The sequence below is a fragment of the Pseudonaja textilis genome, chromosome 2 (assembly GCF_049901715.1).
Source record: "Pseudonaja textilis isolate UNSWEBS1 chromosome 2, rPseTex1.2, whole genome shotgun sequence".
NCBI classification, from domain to species: domain Eukaryota; kingdom Metazoa; phylum Chordata; class Lepidosauria; order Squamata; family Elapidae; genus Pseudonaja; species Pseudonaja textilis.
In genome coordinates, this window is record NC_141991.1 from 160,673,770 (window position 1) to 160,696,629 (window position 22,860).

The 22,860-nt window shown below is 39.0% G+C and overlaps 1 protein-coding gene across 2 annotated transcripts in view; it reads right to left on the reverse strand.

Moving 5' to 3' along the window:
* The window catches only part of GNB3 (G protein subunit beta 3), a 34,426-nt gene extending 12,115 nt beyond the window's left edge, over positions 1-22,311 (reverse strand). Inside the window, exons 1-2 of one of the 2 annotated variants that reach the window (XM_026713274.2) lie at positions 22,127-22,311; positions 633-733 (exon numbers count right to left, since the gene is read on the reverse strand). In XM_026713274.2, the coding sequence (XP_026569059.1) occupies positions 633-689 (57 nt within the window). In that variant the 5' untranslated portion in view covers positions 690-733; positions 22,127-22,311. The other variant, XM_087923029.1, reaches the window with a different exon arrangement.
* Between the last annotated feature and the right edge of the window lie 549 nt (positions 22,312-22,860).

Consider the following 22,860-nt stretch of genomic DNA (forward strand, 5'->3'; position numbering starts at 1 on the left):
CGGATCCGACAGGAATGCAAGCCTACCTGAACAGCCATCTGTCCCTCACCCAGAAACGCCTGAAGCCGAGACGCCAGCTTCGACGGCACCAGAGGTTGCCCAGCAAGCAGAAAAGTTTCTTCCAGCAGCAGCTTCATCAGGACTTAGAAGATCTGCCCGCCTGCGCAAGTGCCCGAGTTATCTGAAGGACTACGCATGCTCCATTCTGGGGGAAAGGAGTGTGGCGTTCGGAAAAGACTGAGCTGAAGTCTTCACTCCGGTCTGTGTTTCCAGTGGGAAAACAGACCATTCCTATTGGCTGATGCCATTTGACAGCCAGCTATAAAAGTGAGCTGTCAAACGGCATCAGCTGTTGTCTGCCGGCTGGCTACCTTGTTAGCGTGGCAGCCACGGCAACCCTTTATTGCTGCAATAAAGTAAAAGCTGAAGTTCACTCCGTGTTTGCCTCAGGTTATTCCGCCGCTCCACAACACCATCCTCCGTGTTGCAGATAGTGAGCTGAGGCTGAGGAGATTGCTTATGATGTTATAGATGAAATATGAATGTGGGTTTCATAGGTCAGCCTTTATCCTTACTTAAAGTGGTGGAAAACGGTCCTATCTCAGCCATTTCCCTCTTGTTCTCAGCATTACCTCAATCTGCTTCTTCAGCTGCTCAGCCTCCTGCTTCATCTGCTCTATTTCACCCATCGTGAGAGACTAATTTTCAGCTTTTGCTTGCAGTCCCCTCGGCCCTGTGGAGATTAAAGGAGAAAGAGGAAAAACCCTAAGAATGTGAAATCTTGGTTTATTTTTATAGCTATAGCAATCACATTTAGACTTATATACCACTCCATAGTGCTTTAAAGCACGCTCTAAGTAATTTACAGAGTCAGCATATTGCCTCCAACAGTCTGGGTTCTTGTTTTACTGACATCAGAAGGATGGAAGGCCTTGAGTCAACCTTGAGCCTGTCAGAATCGAACTCCAGGCTGTGAGAAGTGAATTAACCTGCAATACTCATTTTAACCACTGCGCCATCAGGTTTTTTTTTAATGTTTACAAGATCTCCAATAGTGAATCAACAGCGCTCCCTTATGTAACAGAAGGCATAAAAAAATGGAAGTCACACCTTCCTATAGTTCTGGGTCAAAGCAAATTAGCAAACTGCCACAAATCAGTGGAAGGAGTTCACTTAGCCAAATTTGACTCCAGTAAATGTTATGTTGCCACCACTTCTTATTATGCATACTTGGCTATGTAAGAAAGCAGGATGAGTCATTGCACAATAATAATATGATTGCAAGTGAGTCATGTATTGCTGGGAACAAAAATGGGGCCTCATATGGAAAGCCATAACACTACACAAAAAAATATTCTATGTATCTGCTCTGGGGCTGTTGTTGTTTTTTTTTTCATTTAAACATGAAACCAACTCAACCAACTGATATCTGTAGTTGCAAAGCCAAATATTTTTTCTGCAATAGTTTAGCCAGTCCATTTAATATTTCTTCGTATTTGCATAATGTTAGCCTTCAGCCACATCATTCCACCAGGTTTCCCTCAATTGTCTACCCTGCTGCTTCCAGCTACAGCCTGCTGTTGATGTGCTAGTATTTGTAATTGATTCCTGCTGCTGTGACATCAATGTGAATGTCATCTGGGGGGCAGATCTCCATGCTAGGAAAGAAGTCCAACTGCCAGTTTTTGCAGACTGAGTAGTTGGCAACCCTACTTTTACTTGAATAACTCCCACAACACTGTCAAATTACTTAGTAAGACTGTATTACTATTATTCTTCTCATCCTTCCTATTACCCAACTCTTCCCACTTATGACTATAACCATGTATCTTTACAATTTATATTGTTTTATTTGTTTTCCTAGTATGTTTTGATTGCGTATTAATAACCTATGTATGATTTGATTGCTTATAGTAACCTATGACTATCACTAAATATTGTATCTTAGGATTTTTGATGCATGTATTTTATTTTTTCTTATGTACATTGAGAGCATATGCACCAAAGATAAATTCCTTGTGTGTCCAATCACACTTGGCTAATAAAGAATTCTATTCTATTCTATTCTATGCTATGCTATGCTATGCTACTCTACTCTACTCTACTCTACTCTACTCTACTCTACTCTACTCTACTCTACTCTACTCTATTCTATTAAGAGCAGGTTGTTGTTTTTTTAAACTTCAGCAGCTTGAAAATGTGTGGACCAACAAATTAGTTGGCTGGAGAATTCTGGGAGTTGAAGTCCAAACATCTTCAGGCTGCCAAACTCAAGAAATGCTGCTCTAGAAATTAATTATCTTTTGGCAACCAATTGCACCAAATCAATCAGGTTGCTTTCAGGCGAGGATTAACTGTGGAGTTATTGTTCATTCACAACATTATACCATAGTTATAAGAGTTTAGCAGGATCAGCTAGTGGGATTAAGCCCAGGCTTGCTACAAAATCTACTAGAAGCAATGGTGGGATTCAAAAATTTTTATTGCCAGTTCTGAGGGCATGGCTTGGTGGGTGTGGTGTGACTTGGTGGGCATGGTGTGGCTTGGTGCGTGTGGCTTGGTGTGGCAGGGGAAGGATACTGTAAAATCCCCATTCCCTCCCCACACCACTAACCTGCTTTCCAGCTCCGTTCTCCTGTGCAGGGCAACAAAAGAAGACCTAACTGATCAGCTGGGACTCGGAAGGCAGAGAATAGATGGGGCGGGGCCAGTCAGACATGGTATTTGCTGGTTCTCTGAACTACTCAAAATTTCCGCTACCAGTTCTCCAGAACTGGTCAGAACCTGCTGAATACCACCTCTGACTAGAAGGATTTCAACAGCAGGAGGTTGGGAGAAACCAGAGTTTCTACAACAGAGAAAGGAGCCAATCCCAAATTCAATGAAATTCCAGAAAAAAATGACTTGGCAGCTTAAGGACAATGACCTTATGAGACCATAACAAATGCCATGTGAAGACTGCCATGTGCCATAATGGAATGTGGCATAATGGAAACAACAAAGAGAAAAGTATCTTCATTCTCAATGTCTTGTACAGGTATAAAAGGATATCATAGCTCAGGGGTCTCCAACCTTGGCCACTTTAAGACTTGTGGACTTCTGGGAGTTGAAGTCCACAAGTCTTAAAATGGCCAAGGTTGGAGACCCCTGCCATAGCTAATGTTTTCAAAAGCTGCTGAGACATCCAGAAGGGCTAGGATGAATATATCACCCAAGGTAAGTGCTAACAAAGGCTCTCACCTGTGTTTGGTTAGCTTCACTCCTGGTCTTCCTCCAGCTACATTCTAGGCACCTCCTGCATTGTTTCATTTCCCAGAGCTGCTCTATAAATCAGGGAGCTCTACAGGATCTGCAATCACAGAATCCACATAGGCAAAAACTGGTCCAAGGCCCTTATCACATGCTTATCCTCATCTGCAGCCAAGATCTTAGCCAGACTGTGTCGTGCTTCAACAATGCTGCCGACGGAATGAAGCCCGACATGTCGTTATGGTTGGGGGAGAGCTGTCTACCTTGAAGGTCCCAAGTCGATGACAGCTGACAAAGCCAGGCTCAACCGCCTCTCCCCACTTCGCTGCGACCAGCTGGGAAAGTGCCTTATCAGCTGTTCGGCATTTTGCAAAGCTCTAAGCACAATGTCTCCCACTCTTCTCCTTTACCAGCCGGGAAATACTTCGGGATATTGTTTTGTCTGGTCAGCATTTCATGTAGGGGATATCGGGTGGATTGGGTTGGACAGACGACACTCAGGGAGGGGGAAGGTGTTATTTGGGGGGTTGGCTGGTAGCGCATGAGATTGCTATAGATGGATGTTGGGTGTTTTGCTAAGGGCGGATGTTAGCTAATTAATGGGTGTGTGTGAATGGGAAATATAAACAGCGCTGAGAGGCAGACGATCTCAGCGCTGGCTTTACTAGAACTTTCCGTTTGTTTCTGCTGGTGGAGGAAGCCAAAATAAACGCACATTGCTGCATTAAGACTGTGAGTAAAGTGTTTTATTGAACCAGTTTCAGTGACCTCTCGTAAGAGCTGACCGAAAGCCAGTGCTGACCCTTACTATTTACTCCATTGGTGAATCATCATGGCAGAAAGTAAAGACCCTGATTTTTTGGAGGAAGAGGCTTGTGAGGAAGTTGAAGAGAGAGGTGAGCAGAGACAGAACCATGAGGATATTAGGGAGAAGATGGAGGATATTCCGCCAGCAGCGCAGCCAGCCATGCGGCCAAAAGTGCATTTGAGTGAATGGAGTTACGCTCCAAAAGGGCTGCCCCAAATGGAACAAACATTGAACTGGAAAGTGAAATGGTGGCCTGGAGCAGAAGACAGCCAGTGGATGGTTCCACATAGTGACACATTGGAACTTTTACATCAGCAGTTCAGAGAGATGACATTGCCAGGGCCCATAGATAGAGGCTCTTTGGGTCGTAAACAAGCCTTAACTCCTGATAGCAGTTCTTTGGGCACACCAAAATCAATGGGATTCAGGGAATCTGACGTAGGAAGAGGCTTGGAACAGTCAGATTTGCATACTAGAGGATTAGATGAGAGAAGTGTGGGATCCAAAAGTTATTCCATAAGATCTGGCTCTATAGAAAGATGAGATCCGGAGTATGGGGAGGGCAGGCACCAGGAAGATGGGGACCACCTCCCCTGACTGCTACTTTGATGGGTCTGCACAAAAAGTAGCTGTATTTCTGGGTCAGGTATTGAATCATTTTGACTTATATGGTCAATGTTATCCTTCCACTTGGTCAATGATTATTGCAATCACTGGAATATTGGTGGGGGAGGCATACGAATGGGCAGCCGATTTGTTTTGTACCAGGGCAGAGGAGTAAGGAGATATAGGGCAATTTTTGGCCACCTTACGAACTAGATTCAAGGACACAACAGCTGATAAATGAGCCAAAGAAGATCTTCTGGCCATAAAACAGAAAGGAAGAATGGTCAGAGAATATGTCAATGAATTTCGAAGGTGATTAGCAAACTACTGTTATTACCTGAAAGTCTATTGATACATCTATTTCAAGAAGGTCTGGACCCTAAGTTGCATCAAGTCTGTCTGTACAGGGGCTCGCATGTTAGGCTCACCGAATGGTATCAGGTATCAATAGAATTAGATGATGGACTCCAACGCTTGAAACCTAAACTTGAAAGTGATGTCCAAACATGTAAAACTATGGATCCAGTAACAAAACCCCAGACTGAAGGGGCGATTAATCCAAGTGGTAGAGGAATAATGAAATGTTTCCGATATAATAAACCGGGGCATAAAGCTGTAGCATGCCCTATACCCACTTTGACATTAGAGAGAATGCCTCGGCTCGGTCTAGAGAGTGCCTGAACCAGATCAACTAGGAGTGATTGGCATGGACAGGAGAAAGTGAGGGGTGTTAGAAGCAAATCACCGGAGGATCACAATGAGGATAACAGTTCCAGTATACCGACTACAGTTCCAGCCGACTGTGATTTAAAAGGTGGTATACCTGATGATCTGATGGTGAGTAAATCAATCCATCCTTTTATCTTGCCTGTTTTTCTATGGAATAAGTGGACTGAACAAGGAATCAAGGTGGGGGCACTAATTGATTCTGGGTGCACGAGATGTTTGATAACTAAAGGGGTGGTGGACAAACTAAGTTTAAACATCATCAAATTGGATGTACCCATTAAATTTGAACAGGTGGACGGGTTCATATTAGGTGGGGTTCCAGCCACCCAAAGAACTGAATATCTTAAAATGGTGATGGGTGAACACTGGGAGTGGATTTCTTTTGTGGTGGTTCCTCACATGAGTGAAGCAGTAATCTTGGGTTTAGCTTGCCTTGATAAGTATACCAACTATAAAATGGGAAGGAGGGTATCAGAAATTGACGCTAGCAGTTGGCCCTCATCCACCTAGTCATCATGGAGCACAGCGGGCTCCTGAACATGCATTGATAAAGGAATTATCAACCATACAACCCTACCCTTATGAATATAAAGATTTGGCCAAGGTGTTCGAAGAAGATGGCACTGATTGTTTACCACCACACCGCTCGACAGATTGTGCCATATAGAGTTGATCCCAGGTGCACCTTTACCTAAGTCATGAATGTACTCCATGTCCCACAAAGAATTAGTAGAAATGAGAAAATATATCGAAAAAAATTTAAAAAGGGGTTTCATCACTCCAAGTAGATCACATGTGGCAGCACCTATGTTATTCCATGAAAAAAAAGATGGCAGCTTATGTTTATGTGTAGACTATCAAGGGTTAAATGCCATCTGTGCAGAACTGTTATATCCATTACCATTAATGAAAGACCTACTTACCACCTCAGCACAAGGTCGCATATTTACAAAACTTGATCTACGAGAAGCGTATTATCGAGTATGAATTAGTGAAGGAGATGAATGGAAGACTACTTTTAATTGTCCATTGGGTAGTTATTGTTATAAGGTGATGCCGTTCGGATTGCAAGGGGCTCAGCTGTATTTATGCAGCTGATAAACGACTTGTTGTATGAACATTTATATAGAGGAGTTTGGGTTTATTTGGACGACATTTTAATTTATTCAAAGTCTGAACAAGAACATATCCAATTAGTCAGACAGGTACTCAAAAAACTGTTAGACGCTCAACTTTACATGAAGCTCTCAAAATGCAAGTTTCATACCCAACAACTGGATTACCTCGGTTACCATATTCCTGAATGAGGTATTGAGATGGACCCAAAGAAAGTAGAAACCGTGTTAAAGTGGCAAGGCCCAACCACTAGGAAACAGCTGCAGAGTTTCTTGGGGTTTGCAAATTTTTATTGGCAGTTCATTCCCTGTTTTGCTGATGTTGCTCTACCGCTGACAGATTTATTAAAGACAAAACCTTTAGGAACTAAAGATACAAAGGCAAATACTAAGCTGCCATGGACAAAGGTATGTCAACAGGCATTCGACAACTTAAAAGAGTATTTTAGCAAAGGAACCAGTGTTAAAACATCCAGATATTGAGTTACCCTTTGTAATCCAGGCAGATTCCAGCAACGTAGCAGTAGGAGCGGTGCTACTTCAAAGGGGTATAGATGGGTTTTTACACCTGTGTGCATATACCTCTCGTAAGTTCAGCCCAATTGGGCGATATGGGAGAAGGAAGCTTTCGCAGTTTGTTGGTCATTATTGACCTGGAGACATTTGTTGGAGGGCAGTCCAAAACCGTTCAAGGTCTGGACTGACCATAAAAATTTGGAAGCCCTCCAAAATCCACGTCGTTTATTGCCGAAACAAGTTCATTGGGCTTTATTTTTTAAGAGGTTTAGATTCACATTGAAACATGTCCCAGCAGGGAAAAACTTTATGGCAGATGCTTTATCCTGACTTCCACAGTATTGTAGCCAACGCGAGGACACAATCCAACCGCTTATACCAATAATTGATCAAGTCACAGGAACTAAAGCCATTATACTAGTGCCAGATCTGCCTGTATTGTTAGCAGAAGATGATTGGCTGGCACATAACATAAATCAAATCAAAATGAAAGATGGTATAGCCTGGCATGGGAACAACATTTATGTATCAAACGTATTGAGATCAGTGGTACTGAAAAGATGTCATGATGTTAAGCAGGCAGGACACTATGGATTCCTGAAATCCTTACATTTAGCAAAATGACAGTTTTGGTATCTAGGCATGCGATTGGATATCAAAGCATATGTGAAGTCCTGTCCAACTTGCATGATAAATAAAACTAAAATAGGGAAACCGATGGGTCTATTACAGTCTGTATTGGAACCGATGAAACCATGGCAAGAAATCGGAATGGATTTCATAGTGGATTTACCAGAAAATAATGGGTACAAGCTATATGGACTGTTATCAATTTATTTTTGAAACCGGCACATTTTATACTATGTAAAGGAATACCATCGGCTAAAAAGCTAGCACAGTTATTCATACAACAAATATATCGATTACATGGAGTACCCAAATGGATTATATCTGATAGAGGAGTTCAGTTTACATCCAAATTTTGGCATGAATTCCTCAAGCGATTGGATCGACACAAGGGTTAAGTATAGTCTACCATCCAGCTACCAATGGTGCAGCCGAATGAGAGAACACGGCCATCGAACAATATCTCCAATGTTATGTTGATTATCAACAAAGCAATTGGACAACTTTACTGCCATACGCTGAAGTCACATACAACAACGTGGTTCATAGTAGCACCGGTTATTCCCCTTTTCAAATAGTTAATGGGATGGAATTTACACCCATACCAGAATGGCCGCAAGCTGCACAGTCACAAGAAACTCCCAATACCACTACGTGGGCAACCAATATAGCGAAACAATGGGATTCAATGTGAATCACATTTTAAAAAGCCCAGGAAGCATATGCAATCCAAAGCAACAAGAAACGATCCAACCAAAAGCCACATAATATTGGAAACTGGGTTTATTTATCAACAAAATACATACACCTGGGTTTAAATAAGAAGAAATTAGGACCAAAATTTATTGGACCATTTCGAATATTACGAATCATAAATCTGGTAACAGTGAGGCTTCAACTGCCATCCCGTTTTAAATGAATTCACCCTATATTCCACGTTGCTCTACTAAAACTGGCTAATATGGCCAGACAAGAACCGGGAGCAATTCTGCCAGGATCAGTATGTGATGATCATTATGAAATTGACAAGATACTTGATTCACGTCGATGACGGGGTGTCCTGCAATATCTAGTTAGCTGGAAGGGGTATCTACTATCACATGCAGCATGGATACCATGTACAGATGTGTCCGCTCCCTGGTTGCGGCAGCGGTTCCATAGGAAATATCCCACGAAAGCAGGCGGGGAGGAGGAAATTGTATATTCAAGATAATTATTGCCTATATTTTGTTTCAGAGAGTCACATGGTAGAGGGGGCCGCATGTCGGGCTTCAACAATGCTGCCAACGGAATTAAGCCCAACATGTCATTATGGTTGGGGGAGAGCTGTCTACCTTGAAGGTCCCAAGTCGATGACAACTGACAAAGCCAGCCTCAACCGCCTCTCCCCACTTCAGTGCGACTGGCTGGGAAAATGCCTTATCAGCTGTTCGGCGTTTTGCAAAGCTCTAAGCACAATGCCTCCCACTCTTCTCCTTTACCAGCCAGGAAATACTTTGGGATATCGTTTTGGCTGGTCAGCATTCCACATAGGGGATATTGGGTGGATTGGGTTGGACGGATGACACTTGGGGAGGGGGAAGGTGTTATTTGGGGGGTTGGCTGGTAGCGCATGAGATTGCTATAGATGGATGTTGGGTGTTTTGCTAAGGGCGGATGTTAGCTAATTAATGGGGGGGTGAACGGGAAATATAAACAGCGCTGAGAGGCAGACGATCTCAGCGCTGGCTTTACTTGGACTTTCCATTTGTTGCTGCTGGTGGAGGAAGCCAAAATAAACACACTTTGTTACATCAAGACTGTGAGTAAAGTGCTTTATTGAACCACTTTCAGCAACCTCCCATAGGAGCTGACACTATGCACCATAGCCTTTTTTAATTATTTATTTTTATTGCTTTTAAAATAATGACAAAAAGGAAAGAAACATACAATATCAAGATAATTGTGATAAAAATACATGTAATGTCAAAGAAAAGAAATACATAGAAAATGTTTTTAATGGAAAAATACAATAAAGGAAAAGTATTTATAATTTTTAACAGTAAATATTACAATTCTCTATATACTTTTCTAATGCAATTATTATTCAAGTATATATACATTTCTAAAACATATAACTTTCATGTCTTTGATCTACTGTATATTGATTAAATGTGTGAAGTGTTTCATTATATCTGTCCATACAAAGTCTATGTCTATAGGCAATCCACTCGTAGATGGCAAGTTCAATCAGGTTTTCAATCCACTGAATAAATGGAACCATACCTTTATCTTTCCAATGCTCCAATATCAGTCTCCCACATAGTAAGGACGACCTGGAGAATCCATTTAGATTGTCCCGTTGTCAAATTCCAAGTACTAGGGACAAAGCATGCACCAGAATCTTAGGAATAACCCCAAATCCTATTGGTTCTATCAGTTGCTTAGGTAGGGTGACTGAACAGAGGCCTCTCCCTCCTGTAGAAGGTCATTTCAGTGAACTCGTGCCGAGAGGGATATTATTTTTTTATTTTATTTATTTGTTTTGTCAAGCGATTATAACATAACAGGTATAAGTATAGCATAGTTATGAATTCATGAAATGGATATATATAATAAAAATAAAAAGGAACAATAGGACAGGGATGGTAGGCACATTGGTGCGCTTATGCACTCCCCCTACATATTAACATGCTCCAACTCTAGATCATGATGCCACTGCCTCAAGACTAAAAGCCAGGTCTAATGTGTGACCCCTGCTCTTTTATTGTTCTCTATAAGTTGGATAAAGTCTTACAGTTGCTATGGTGTTCATGAATTTCTAGCTCTGACTCTGGCCACAAACAAGGCAGATGGAAGTCCCACAACACCATCAACCAGGAAAACTCCGCTACCAATTCAGTTACACAGTGTCAGGCAGGACTTCCACATCACGGGAAGGAAAGTAACTAAGCAGCAAACTAATTGATCCTTATAACTCAATTTCACAAACTGGGTGGGAAGGCCCCTAAAGACACAGCCATCTCCAACAAAAAAAGCCACACCCAATCTGCCAAAACCCTCAATTCACAGTGGGAAATGCTACCCCATTTCAAGTGCCAAACATTTCAGCCTTACATTCAGTATTGGTAGTAATTGGTAATTGTTTCATTAAATTCACTGGAAGGCAATAATTTTTTTTTGCTGGCAAATGAAGGAACAAGAGCCATTTTCTCAGTTATTAATTAATAATAGTATAATTCTAAACTGGTAAGACCATTCTCTGAAATAATATTGGCTCCTCTATTTGATCAGGCTTATTCCTAACTATTGACATTCCTCAGTGTAAATATAATTATTAAATCCTTTCAGTTAAGCTTCTATCTCACCTAATTAAATCATTTTCAAATGCTAATCAACTATCCCATTTATATCCAAATTGAATTTGAAGATTTTAGTTTACTCTTGTCCTCATGACCTCATCCACTGTTTTGACCATGGGTTGACCAAAGAAGACCAAGTTGTCTAACTTCAGCTATGTTATGAAATTAGGGTTGTTAGCAGCATCCAAAAATTTGTTAAGCCAAACAGTGCCATATGAAAATTTAAAATAAATCATGTGCGTGTGTTTGTGTGTATGTGTGTTATATGTGTGTGTGTATATTGAGGCAACAGATGTATTCTTAGGTACCTTATTACTTTCAATGTGAAAATAATCTGCTGTTTAAATGCTGTTTAAATCAATTTTTAAAATATTTCAAACATTTTAATAATTGATCAAGGTTGAAGCTTACTAAATAGCAGAAGCAGAATGATTAAGGCTATAATTCTGTCCAATACATGGTTAGAGGGGGAAAGTTTGACTGAGATTTACTTTTAGGTAGATCAAGAGAACTTGAGTATATTTCAGAAGCCTGGATACAGTATGGAAATTATCTGAATGGATGGAAATACATCATTCATTGTTTTCTCCAGTCTTGCATTCTTTTTAATTTCAGGTTCCCTTGAAATTTCCCTCCGAGTCCCATGAACAGGTTAGATTTCAAGGTGATCTCTGAGTGATTTGCATCTAACTTGATGATTACAGGGAAGGTGGTTGAACTCACACTATCTAAATGATTCAGCAAGGAAGTAGTAAGAGAAGACAAGACATGGACAAAGACATCTGATCATTTGGAGAACTCCAGCCTTGCATTGGAAAACTGTATCTCTTGTTGGCACTGAGCGTGAGCAGTTTCAGAATCAGAATTGTTCATTTTTCTTTGGAGGAGATTGAATCTGAATGCAGTGTTACAGATGCAGATTTTATCCCCACAAGGCAAGTTACGGTTTTGAAAGCAAGATTTTTTTAAAAAATCTACAGTATAAAAAAATATTCCTGTCTTTGTTCAGGTCCTCCAACCTTTTGGGAACCAGGGACCAGTTCCATAGAGAGAGTTTTTTCCATGGACTAGAGAGGGCATGGTTTCTCATATGCTGCCTGCATCCATGGATGGGGCTTCACTTGTCTGTGCAGCCCAGTTACTGTCATTCCATGGACCATTGCTAGTCCGTGGACTGGGGGTTGGGGACCCCGCTATAGAGAACTTTATACTTAAAACAAACACAAAAACCCACAGATAGCTTTTTGCAAGCTGATGCCCTCATATATGTTGACTACACGTCCCATAATTATAAGTCAGCATGGAATGATAAAAGACAATAATGAGAATTTTAGTTCAGCTGCCATAAAATACTATACTTGATATCCTGACATCTACACTTCATTCCTGAGTCACCAAACCAGTGAAGATCAAAGAAAACCTTACAATCCTTGATGGAAGATGATATTCATAAATATTGGATCGGCATATAAATATCAGATTTTCTTCTATGGGAGAGACAATAATTCATAGTGTATTTCAAGTTTATTCTGAACTGTCTGTTAGGAATTGTTAAAAAAGAGCTTGTTTTATTTCAGCTATTGTTTTTCCTAAACAAGCCAATCATCTAACGCTTGATTTTCAGTTGTTTTCAGGGCACTGGGAGATGTGAACCATCACCTCACTAGCACTTCTGTCTCATGAGATCTGCTAGCTTCACCAGTTTTCCAATGTTTATCTTGACAGCCCACTTCAACTCTCAAGGCTGATTAATATTTTCCCAGGAAACCAGTCAGTTGTATTCCTTATCTTAAGCTCTCATTTGTTCACATTGTTTTTCCTGGAAATTGTTGTCCATAAAATACCACAAGGATCTGAGTAAATGGGAAGTGGCAAGAAATGAAGATGTCAGATGGTGCTCCATTCAAAATCCAAAAAAGAAATACTTAGACTCCATTAATTAGAGAAAAGATATCTTTTACTGGAAGTCAAGTGGTAGCAACCAAAGAATTCTGAATCTGAGAAAACGAGCACGTAAATCACATATACAAAGTGATGGCAACGTTCCTACCCCAATAGTTCAATTGGCTCATCCAATTAAAAGTTGTGTATAGCATCATGTGGGCATCTCCAGGTGGTGATAAGGCCTCTGTCCGTTGACCTTGACATATTTTGATAAAGAGTTGCAGCTGCACATAGCATAGGATAGAAGCCTAAGCAAGAACCTTCACCACCACCCCAACTATACAGTTCTGTTCTGTAACACCTCCAGCTCTCTTCCCATAACCATGTCTCCCCTCCTCCCTGCATTACTTATGACAGCCAAAAGATGCAAAGCAAAGGAAGAAAATCTTGAAGGCGGACAGAAGACTTTCTATTGTTGACATTAATCTTTATGTTACTGAAGAAGGAATGTAAATGAAGTCAGTCATAATGCATATACTGCCTTTCTAAAGGCAACAAAAGATACTACAAAAAGAGAATTTTCATAAAACACAAAGATTAACGGAAACCAAGACCTACAAGATAAAAACTATCTGTAACATTAAATCTAAATCTTGGATATTTAAAATAAAACTTGGTTCTGTGGATTTCTTCCAGAAGAGAATCCCCTAATTGGCTGGTGTGCCACCACTGAGAAAGGCCTTTTCAGGTCAACACACACACACACACACACACGTACACACATTATGCCTTAGGTAGACAAAGAAGACCCTCTTCTGATTTATTCATGTGGTTACATTCTCCAAATATTCTCTCAACAAAATGTCAATCCCTTTTGGAACAGGGCCAGTGTACAGCACATATTGTTCCTATTGTGATGGTTGAGATTTAATTCCATACTTGCACCTCCATCACATAAACATATTTGTTTGTCAATTTATTGCAAACACTCACATCTACCAGCTGCTGACTGTTGTAAATCAGGTTCTTTTCCTTCTGCAGTGGGAGGAAAGTTCTTTCTGCTGTATTGCTCTATCCATTGCATCTCTGTATGCATCCCTTAATTTCCAGCAAGTTCCTCAAAACTTCAGAAAACAGCTAGCAAACCATTTTGAGGGAGATTGATGTGCATCATGTTGACCTTCCATTGGCAATGATCCACCAATCCCACAAAGGATCTTGCTGCAGGACTCATTCTCACTGGGCTCATTGATTTTGCTAATGAGCTGCTCATTGAAGAAGTCAAAGAGAAGTTGAGATAATTGACAGGTAGTGTGGCTTTTCCAAAACTTCGGTGAAACTTTGGTGTATGAAATTCTGGGGGAAATTTGGATGACCATGTAAGATTCCACAGCCATAATCATATCTGGAAAATCCAATATGTACATGGCATCTATGGGTTTAAAAAAGTTTTTTAGTTTGTTATGGGTAAAGTATGTGTAACCTTTTGCCATCTCTGCTTCCATTAGTTGTTATTCTATTCTGTTCTGTTCTTTTCTACTCTATCCTGTCCTATCCTTTCTATCCTATTTATTATATTATAATTAGAGAGCCAGCACTTTGATGTAGTGGAAAGAAAACTTGGCAATATTTCTAGTAAGTATGCCTAACTCTTTCTAAAGAACATAGGACAGAAGGCATTTGAAATATTGAAATGGAGAGTTCAAAGGGCAGACAATTAAGGGAGTTAGAAAGATGGGCCATCTGGAGGGACATAAGAATTGGCTTCTCACAATGCAGTTGTTTCTCTGATGCATTTTTAAGTCTGCTAGGATTTTTCTGTCTCTATGTTTGCAATTTACCTTTATGTACAGTAGATTAGTTAATGTGCGCACAAAATCCCTTTAGATTTGCACTAAAATATAAGGTGCACAAAGGATGTCTTTTTCAAAGTATAGACATTTCTAATTCGTGTTTTCCAGGGCACAGCGTAAGTCATTCTCTTGCCTTCTTTGGGCCTTTGCTCTTCTGCCTGACAGTGCTAATCCTCTTGCAGTAGAAAGGCTTGGAGGTCCATTTTCATCTGAATCTGCAACATTTGGCAAGGTTTTGCTCATAGGGGCTCATCTGAATTCTCATACTGTTCTGGAGGAGAATAATTCAAGATGTTCTGTTCTTGGAAACTGGTTCAAATATAGTAGGGAGCTCAAAATGCCTCTTGTACTTTTTGATAGTGGGAGAAGCAGTGTGAAAGGAAGGAATTAAAAAAAAAAGTGGCTGTGTATGTTGAAAATATATCCTAAGCAAAGTTGTAAAAATGTAGAGATGTCCACTTCTGCTGTAGATCTAATGCAACAGAATGGTTGGAAGTTTCTCTGACTGGGCAAAAGCCACAGCTTGACTTGTCCTCGCCTCTTTTCTATATACCACCTTTTACAACATAGAACTATAGGGCTGGTAGGGACCTTGCTCTAGTCTAATCTCCTGCACAAGGCAGGACATCCTATTATACCATCCTGGTCAAATGGTGGTCCAGTCTATTTTTGAAAAAGTCCAGTGATGGAGCATCCACAACCCTGGGAGGCAAACTGTTCCATTGATTAATTGTTCTCACTGTCAGAAAATTCATCCTTATTCCTAGGCTGGACTTCTCTTTAATAAGCGTTCAACCCATCACTTATTTGTATCTGTTTTTTATTGTGCTGACCAGAACTATGCACAGTATTACAAGTGTGGTTTTGCTTTGCTCCTGCTTTGCCTTAAGACCTGATCTGAATCATGACCCAACTTATCTGGCTTGAGATCTGGCTTGAGATTTTGCTGTACTCCAACTAGCACAATCTACCTGCTGGTCCTTTCCCTTCTTGGATATGTTCAGCAATTTACAAGACCGGAATATGGGAGAGTGCTCAATATAGAGGTTCCCTCCATTATACATGCTATATAAATTCTATGAAAATATTCCAGTCCATAGCTACAAATGCTGCCTTGAGTTTCTGGAGGAAATAAGGAATACGAGTATAACAAACAAGCAAATGAATAAATAAACAGCTTAGAAAAGTGGAGGGTTTTGGGCGGGTGGGATGTGGGAAGAGATTTCATGTTTCTCCAATGTCAGTGCAACATTGCACTGTGTCCAAATGTGTAAGTTGTGAACTGGAGAGCCCTTGGTTCAGATATCACCAAGATCGTGAAAGGAGATGATCTTTAGTATGTTGCTCTTTCTTAGCCACAGACTTTTAGTGAGGGTTACTGGAATAATAATGCAGGTACTAAGCAGTATTGTTTTACTGTTATTTTATTTTTTTGGTACGTCCTGTGAATAACACAGGTTAAAAACAGAAAAATGTTAGAGGTATGTATTGCAATCAATATCAAGGCTAAATGAACCTACTCAGAAATAAGGCCTCTACAGTAATAGAGCTTATTTGCAACCAAAATGTATTGGAGCAATAGTTTAACTGGCCAATAGCTACTTCTTTCAGATGAATGTAGCTTTATGTTTTCCTAACCTGATGTTTCTTATATTCTCTTTCTCTCTCTTTCTCCTTCCTGTTCTGTTTTTAGGTCTGAGTATTCCTCTGCAGAAGGAGTCATGCTCGCCTGGTGGAAGAGTTAATGAACTGTCAGGAGATAGGATTCTGGGACACAGGGTCACTTCTGAGAAGGGATAGGAAGAGCTAAATATAGCAGAAGAGTACGGAAGAGCTTAGGCTCAGGTCTCCAGGAGAACCTTTAAATCTCTCCAAGGGACCAACTGTTCCCACCTTAGGACACGAAGCCACAGCGAGGGATAAGAATAACTTTCCATTAGAGGCTTGATAATAGATTATATAAGGAAAAGGAATATTAGGAAAAGGCAAGCCTCTAAGGCTCTAGAGGATGAGTATAAAAGACTTGAAAAGGAGCTACAGAAAATGTCACAGAAAAAAGACATTAAGCTAAAAATGGATATAATTGAACATAAAATGGGTCAAATAGAGAAAGAGGAATTAGCACAGAAAATTAGCGGTGCTAAACAGAACTATTTTGAAGATGCAAATAAACCAGGTAGATGGTTAGCATATAAACTGAGAAAAGAGAAAGAATCAAGGAAAATATTGCAGTTAATAAATGATCAAGGCTAAGTTTGTCATGGCAGTAAAGAGAAGAAGGAAATCATTCGAGACTTTTATGGGAAATTATATAAACAAGAGAATATTGATGAGGAAAGAGTTAAGCAGTATTTACAGAATGCTAATTTACCCAAGATACCTAAAAAGACTGAAAAAATGTTAGAAAGCAATATAACCATGATGGAGTTAACTGAAGCACTTAAGAATCAAAATAATGGAAAGGCACCAGGCCCAGATGGACTCCTGGCAGAATTTTATAAAACACTACAAGAATAATTGAATCTCCCATTGCTAGAAGTTATGAATGAAGTTATGCTAAAGAAGAAGATACCCAAATCATGGTCAGAAGCTTATATCACACTTATTCCAAAAGAGGAGGCTGATCAATTGCTAATTAAGAACTATAGACCTATTTATCTACTAAATGCAGATTATAAACTTTTGGCTTCAATATTGGCAGAAAGACTTAAAAAATATTTAAATAACTTTATTCACTCTGATCAAAATGGATTTCTGCCAAAGAGACAAATTAAAGATAATATGAGAGTAATTTTGGATACCTTGGAATACTACGAGGCACATCCTGAAAAACAAATGGCTTTGCTATTTCTAGATGCACAAAAGGCATTTGATAATGTGAATTGGCATTTTATGCTATTATTGTTGGAACAGATGGGTTTTGCTAGAAAATTTATCCAAGCAATAGAAGTTATATAGTACAAACAAACAGCAAAGGTAATGATAGAGGGAGAATTGACAGACTCCATTAACATAAGAAAAGGAACAAGACAAGGGTGCCCACTATCACCTTTGCTATTCGTGTTAACTTTGGAAGTGTTAAACAGAAATATTAGAGATGAAAAGAGTATAAAAGGAATGAAAATTAAAAAGGAAGAATTTAAGCTGCAAGCCTTTGCAGATGATTTGGTTTTTATCTTAGAAGACCCCTTAGAAACAGCACCAAAATTATTGGAAAATATAGAGGCATATGGCAAGGTGGCTGGTTTGAAAATAAACAAAGACAAGACAAAGATTTTGACAAAGAATATGTTATCAAGACAAAAAGAAGAATTGGCAGATCTATTGAAAATTCAAGTCACGAATAAGATCAAGTATTTGGGGATATATTTGACAGCAAGATGTAGAGAGAATAAAAGAGAATAATTATATTAAACTTAAACAGCAGATAGAGTTAGATTTGGCGAAATGGGAAAACTTACAACTCTCACTAATAGGGAGAATTTCAACAATCAAGATGAATATACTACCCAGAATTTTATATTTGTTTCAAACAATTCCAGTTAGGCTTGGAAAAGACTATTTTGAAGATTTACATAAAATTGAGTTGAAATACATATGGCAAGGTAAGAAAGCGAGAATAAATTTAAAGCTTTTGCAAGATGCTAGAATTAGAGGAGGACTTGGTCTACCTAATTGGGAGTTGTACTACCAAGCTACAAACCTGATGTGGGCCAAGGAATGGATAACATTAAGAAATACTAGATTGTTGACATTGGAAGGACATGATTTATTGTTGGGGTGGCATGTTTTTTTATGGTACAAGGGAACTAAAATTCAGGGGTATTTTAGAAGACATTTATATGGGAGTCTTTGTGGTTAAATTGGGAGAAGATTAAAAGACAATGTTATTTGAAAATTCCAGTCTGGTTATCGTCTATCAAAGCATTTTATATAAAAAGGAACAAACAGTTAGATATGGTGAAATATTGAATGAAAAGGGTGAACTTAAATCTATACAAAAACTAGAGGAACAAGGTATAAAGATGAATTGGTTTTCATATGAGCAAATACATTCAAGATATGATAAAGATTTTAAAACAGAAGGTTTTTATGATAAATTGACTGATTTAGATAAGATTTTGACAGGTACTGATGAAAAGGTGATTAAAAAATTGTATGGATATTTATTAGAAATTAAACTAGAAGAACAACAAGTTAAAGAAACTATGATTGCTTGGGGGAAGAACTTTGGATATGGGATTGATTTAGAGAAATGGCAAAAATTGTAGTCTCAAAATTATAAAATGACAATGTCAACAGCTTATAAAAACATTTGTATAAGATGTTTTACAGGTGGCATTTTCCCCTGACAAGAATAGCAAGAATGTTCAAGAACAAATCCGAAAAATGTTGGAAATGTCATCAGACACCTGGCTCTTATTACCATAGGTGGTGGAATTGTGCGGATGCTAAAAAATACTGGACTAAAATTCACACGTGGTTGGAAAAAATGACAAAAAAACATATAGACTTGAAACCAGAAATATTTTTATTGGGAATCATACCTGAAACATATAGCAAAGATTTGAAATACCTGATTGTAAATGTATTAACAGCAGCTAGGATTGTATTTGCTAAAAACTGGAAAAATGAGAAAATATCATCACAGGAGGAAATCATTAAGAAAATATTGGAATCTGCTGAAATGAGTAGATTAACATTTGAAATTAGAGAACAAGAGGATAAACAATTTTATAAAATTTGAGACCTTTTCTATCAATGGTTAGATAATAAAATACATTAATGAAATATGTAGATTTTTAGAAAATAATAAATATACAAAGATGTATCTCTTTTTTATTATATCTACAAAATGTTTTTAGGATAGATTTGGGAGGATAATATGAATTGTTATAAAATAAACTAAGTAAATCGTGGTTATCTCATAAAATATGAGTGAATAAAATTATAGTCAAATGATTGATTAATAATGATATTAGGGTATTTAATTTTTGATTGATAATATGAGCTTTTATGTAATGTAACTGTAATTGAAGACTACGGAATGGATTCACAAAATGATTTGTAAACCAACCGGCACACTGTTTGTATACCTATGGAAGAAAGTTTGATGTTTTTATGTTTTGTTTGTTTGTTTTTAAAAACCAATAAAATTTACAAAAAAAAAAAAAGAATAACTTTCCATCTATTTCCCTACGAGCTTTGTCCCACAGCTACATAAAGTGAAAGCTGGCCTTTAAATGTAGGGGTGCCTTTTGGGAGTAGTTGGGTGGACATACAAGAAGAAAGTTGCTCATCAAGCAGGTTTCAGGGCAGATGAGTAATTGGTCAAGTATCCGTAATAGTACATAGACTGGATCATAAGGACAATTTATAATTTATAATAATACAATGCCTTAAACTTATCCAAGTTTAGTGGACATTCACATTTGAAACAGTATTATCCACATCCACATTTGAAACAGTATTATAATGCCTATGTTGGGACTAAGTATAAATCCTAAAGCAGCTAAAGCTTTATGGAGTGTATCACGTAATTTTCATTCAAAGAGGAAAAACTGGAAAAGAGAGAGGGAGAATAAAACAGAATACCAATCCAATCTGGAAAAAAACCAGTTTTATGACAACACTTCCTGAATTTATTGTAGCATCTTCCAATATCTCTGTTTTTGTTGCTTAAATCTGAATGGTAATTTTAAACAAGTTAAAACTTAGTCGTCATATTAAAACATTAATAGGCTTAGATTGTTTGGGATAGATATTTTCTTCCAGAGCAACAAAGTTGCCTGCAGTTTTTGGACTATTAAATTGGACAAGGTATAATAGTTGGACTTAAGTCAGATAAATATTTCAGAGTTTCACATGCCTCTCTCTTTAATCAAAAAGGAGCTTATTCTTTTTGCATTGAATCCTTCCTCTATGCCGCTAGGTACAACATACATAAGTCCCTTGCATCTGTTTGGCTGAAAGATTTCTGGTTGAAATTCTCCTAGAGCACTTCCTGGCTGAACAGTGATGGGAATACAGGTGTCCACAGAGTAATTACCCATTTATCAAGGGGAAGCACACTGAAAGCAAAGCAATAAGACCCTTGACTTGTCTTAATTGCTTGTTCTGTCTGAAAAAGCAATCGTCTACCAGCTGCTGCAGTGTATTTCGCTGTTCAACAGTGAACTTCCAAGGGACTTGAATTGCTTTTTCTAAATCCAAATACTCCTCAGGCTTTCATTGAAGAGTGGTAAGAAAAATAAGATTGGATCCTTCTTATTCCATCTGTATGTTCCCTTATTTCTAAACCGGGAATTTATTTGACATCACATTAACCTCCTATATGCTTCCTTTTATTGGATCCGATAACAGATAAAGACAAGTAAGGGTAGAGACATTAAGACATTATTTGGGGTATGCGATTCTTAACCTCATGTATGGTAGAAGGACTTTTGGACAGATCCAAAGCATACTCACTAATTGAAATGACTTCTTTCTAGGCTGAACAAAACAGAGCAATATCAGGAGAATACATAATAGATAACCTAAACAACTCCACTTTTAATTCATTCAACAACCCATTTTTTTCCCTCTTGAGGGAGGCCTTTTTTGTGAGGTCCATGCTAAACAAAACAGAAAAGGAAAAACATGATAAAAGGAAGATTATTAGAGGACTTGGAAGTCCATATAATCTTTGGGCAGGTAGTAATTGATCACCCTGGTGACTTCCTATAGAACTGGATAGATTACCCACATCTTGCTAGAAAGGATGAAAAAATTACCCTTATCTATTTTCTGTCCCACAGCTCTTCTTTCAAAACTGCTTCTCTCCAAAAGAATGGGAACACAAAACATACTGTGCAGGTCTGTTTATAATTTCTTATTTGATGGGTACGCTCAAGGCACATGTACTAAAGATCCTGTGATGGGAACCAAGTTCCTATATATTTGAGTTGTGATCATTTCTGCCCTGAAGAGCATTGCTCTGTCTGTCTCTGAGATCCTTTCTTCATACTAGTACATCTGGATGGAAAAACATCTGTAATACCACTTTACTAGAGTCTTTAATTTACAGCCTTAATGGCTCAGGATATTGGTTCATGGTTGAAAATTGTAGCATCACTTTTAAAAAGGCACATTTCCCTGTCCACAATGTCTATAGTTTTGAAATTAATATGTGAAGGTGGCCCTGAGAAAGACCATGATTCTAATGAAATGGCCTAACATTCATCTTCTCAAGTTAAGTCTTCCTCTTCAAGCAGATACCCAGTAGCCTTTTTTTTTACACATTCCAAGGCAGGTACTCAGGAACCTTATTTGCACTCCAAGTCAAAAAGAGAAGCCAAAGAGTACAACAGCACCAACTCTCAAGAACACAGAGAAAAGAGAGTATCACAGCAGTCTTACCGTAATGTAAGGGGTGGCTCCTTGGAAGAGGGGGAAAGCAGATCCCTCTGGGCAGGAGACCCAGGCTACACCGCTAGTTCCCTTCAGCTGTTCCTGCACTAGCCGTCAGTCTACACACTTGATGTCTCTCGTTCACTCTCAGTGTCTCATCCTCATCCTGGATAGATCTCTCTGGGGGAGCTGGGATGCTGTAAGGCAAGGGGTGGGAACAACTCCATGAGCAGCATCAGGCAAATTAAATCAGACACCAGTGAGTTGGCTAAATCGGATTGAGACTTAATGCAAAGCAGGTGGATAGGGAAAGGATAGATGATAATGTGCTTTGTTTAAAAGGAAAAAAGAAAACAAGAGAGGCTGATATAATTGATTTCTGTTGCATTAATGTTGCACTGATACAGCTAAGATAATCCGGAGAGAAGATCATATGTGCAGTTTTGAATGGGTCTAGAAAAGGATTGAGCAAGCAAAGGCAGGCAGCCACGAGGCTTCCCCTCATGCACCTGGGAAGGGGTAACAGTGGGATCTCACTTTCTCGGGTAGCGATTCTGACCATTTTTTTTGTCTGTTACCAGAAGAAGAAGGTGGGCTGGCAAAAGCATTTTGGCAGTGGTGTGCTCTGGGATGCTGCTGTAGGATTATCTTGCCCTCAATCTCTTTTAATCTCACCCACAGCTTTGGCCCAAGCCTGAGATAAATACCTTTTAACGGATTGCATCTGACGTCAGGAAGCCATC